We start from the raw sequence: 2,758 nt of genomic DNA on the forward strand, positions 1-2,758 counted from the left end.
CCTCCAAAGAGGGGTCGTATTCACCTGGTGAATCACCACGTGCACCCGCAACATCTAGTGTTGCGCGAGAAGAAGATACTACGGCAGACGTTCCGTCTGCCGCAAGAGATAACAGTGCGTCACCCGCGGCTGCATGAACCGCAGCCGAAGGCGCAGCACTATCAACACCCCGCATGAATTTGTTCTTGATGCGATGGAATTTAAAAATGATGGTTCTGACTAATCAACATCATTTTTAAATTAAGTGGTCACATAGTGACCACTCCATCCAATGACAGTCAGAGTGATTGTCGTTAAGGGAGGAGTGTGCAACGGGTGTATCGTTACATGAAATTAACACGTAAAGGTTGTTGATTAATATATTATCTAAAAGGAATATAATATTTAGAGGATATTACTTTATATAGTAATGTTCGGAAATCTTATTCATAAATAGGTATAGGCCATCATATCTATTTATCCCGCAGACTAATCAACTGTAAACGTAGAAAAGAGAGAGAGACAGATAAGATTTCAATTGCATGTTTAGTATTAGATTATAATTATGTTAGCATTAACAGATAGAAAGAAGAGTTACTTAATTATATTAATACAGCTTTCATTTAACCCTCTTTAAGGTAGTAGTCTTATAGAGAAGTCTTCCTCTGCACGTACTAGCTATCGTGAAGTGACGTAAGGCACCACTCGCAAACTGAAGCAGTGCGATGTGGACTTGTACTGAAGCAGTGCGAATTGGAATTGTACTGAAGCAGTACAAGTCGCAGTGTCCCGTTGCAGCGCATGAAGTACACCATCACCAAGTAAGTTCTTGCTGCATGACAACAAGAACTGCTCAATAGGTCCTCCCATTAAACCTTTACGCCCTCTAGATCACCACCCACCCCTGACAGTGAACCGCATTGGTCTGGGACGGAGTTAATCGCAGAGCTCGATCAACAACCAGCGCTCCACCTCGAGAGGCAGGAGGACGAACATCACGGAGTCAGTCGGTTCAAAAGGGAACCGGATAATCCGATCAACAGTAGTCTTCACGCAAAACATCTTCGATCCCAATGGAATACTCGGCGAGCAGAATTAGAGAACCTAACGGAGGTGGAATTTCCAACGGTGTCTAATAAGGCATCCGAGTGGACAGAAGCAATTCTGGCTGCTCCGCAACTGTTACGTTCCCTTGCAACAATTTGAATTACCTGAATTTCTGTTGAGTAATATACTATACCTGAGCGATTGGCATGCCTGTTGTTCTGCCTGGAAAACCTGGCCAACAATTGTTAGCAGACAGACCCATCATCGGTGACTGGATTCGAGCGTGTATCAATTATTATTTGTTAAGCCCAAAATACGACAGATAAGGAATCTCTGAATTGTTCCCTTCAGAAATGTGACACTTGTGAAGAAAATGAAATTTGGACACTCGAAGCTTCTGAAGTTATGTAGGAAATTTGAAAACAAAGTTATGGCTCGGATGATCACAATGGCGGGAATTTACAAGTCAGAAATGCTACTGCTTGTTCCGACTGATCACCAAACCACCTCTTCTGCGTTACTGTTTGAACTGCTGAGCACGAAACCGACGTTTCACGCCCAGCTCAGCAGAGCTGGTTTTAGTGGCATATGGAGACAGTTGAAAAAGATGTTATCAGGTCTTGACCATACGGAGGAATCATAAACGGAACCGAACCAGGGCTCCGGATCCCCTTAATATAAGTTAATAGTAGAGATTTCAAGCCCAGAACCCGGCACCGAACGGCGAATTCATTAGCGACCTTTATAACATAGCTCAGCTGTTAACCGCAGCTCCGGACCGTCCAAGGAGATCTAGATACGGCAAACGGGCAACTACTATAGCAACTCAAAACTTCGCGGGTTTGCAAAAAAATCGAGACGGCATTGAATGGACGGATGGAGTCGACGAAGAGGCAGCAAACCACCGGATGAAATTTTTCAACAGGACACCCAGCTGCATGCAGACAAGGACACCTAGGAACAGGCAGGCAACTGGGACGAACCAAAAAGCGGTCAGACCTTGAGAAACTGCTTAGTTATTGTACCACCACTCAGTCGAAGTCCACTGGTCGTGCATCCCAAGCATGGGAGATCATGTAACGGGCTAAAGTTGCCCTAATGTTACACTGTCCCTGTTAAGTACACTTGGTGTACTTATGGGTATGGTCAATTACTAAATTAAAGTAATTAGACCCAGCACTCGGGTGTGTTGCACATTTGTGACCAACCCTTGTGTATGTGATGCACATGGATGCATTCACATTAGGAGGGATGACGCCCAGCGTCATCCGTTGCGCGAGGTATCAAGAAAGATACGCTCGCAATACATGATAAGTGTTATTTATAGCGATGACATTTTAATTGGTAAAAATATGTATTTATATTTAATACGATTAAATAGAAATCAGTCTGAAAACTACTTCCTACTTGCTAAGTGTGCACGAGGAGACGGATTACCGCTCCCGTGACGACACTTAACCAGAGTACTTAGTGTGTTGGGTGAGGTCGCTTGCGCGCCCACCACAACTACCTCACTGCACGCAAGAGAAGCAGGTTAAACCGCTTCCTCGCTGTGCTAGGGTGTGTGTCTAAGTAGAGCGTGGCCGCATTACGACGTGCCCGCCTACACTTGGTAGCACTTGAAATCCTTCCCACGACCCGCATCTCTGCGTGTGTACGTGAGGATGAGCCTCAATATTGATTGGGCTCATTTTCCCCACCTCTCCGAACATCATCGGGAGGTGGCAGGGCT

General features: G+C 45.1%; 1 protein-coding gene across 1 annotated transcript; it reads left to right on the forward strand.

The window, feature by feature from the left end:
- Positions 1-1,474: 1,474 nt before the first annotated feature.
- CCR75_000146 (uncharacterized protein) lies at positions 1,475-1,669 on the forward strand (the record flags this gene model as incomplete). The annotated part of the gene is made up of 1 exon (XM_067958254.1): positions 1,475-1,669. The coding sequence occupies one exon, from the start codon at positions 1,475-1,477 to the stop codon at positions 1,667-1,669; it is 195 nt and encodes a 64-aa protein (XP_067818256.1).
- Positions 1,670-2,758: the final 1,089 nt, after the last annotated feature.

The sequence above is a fragment of the Bremia lactucae genome, linkage group LG6, assembly GCF_004359215.1.
Source record: "Bremia lactucae strain SF5 linkage group LG6, whole genome shotgun sequence".
Lineage (NCBI taxonomy): Eukaryota > Oomycota > Peronosporomycetes > Peronosporales > Peronosporaceae > Bremia > Bremia lactucae.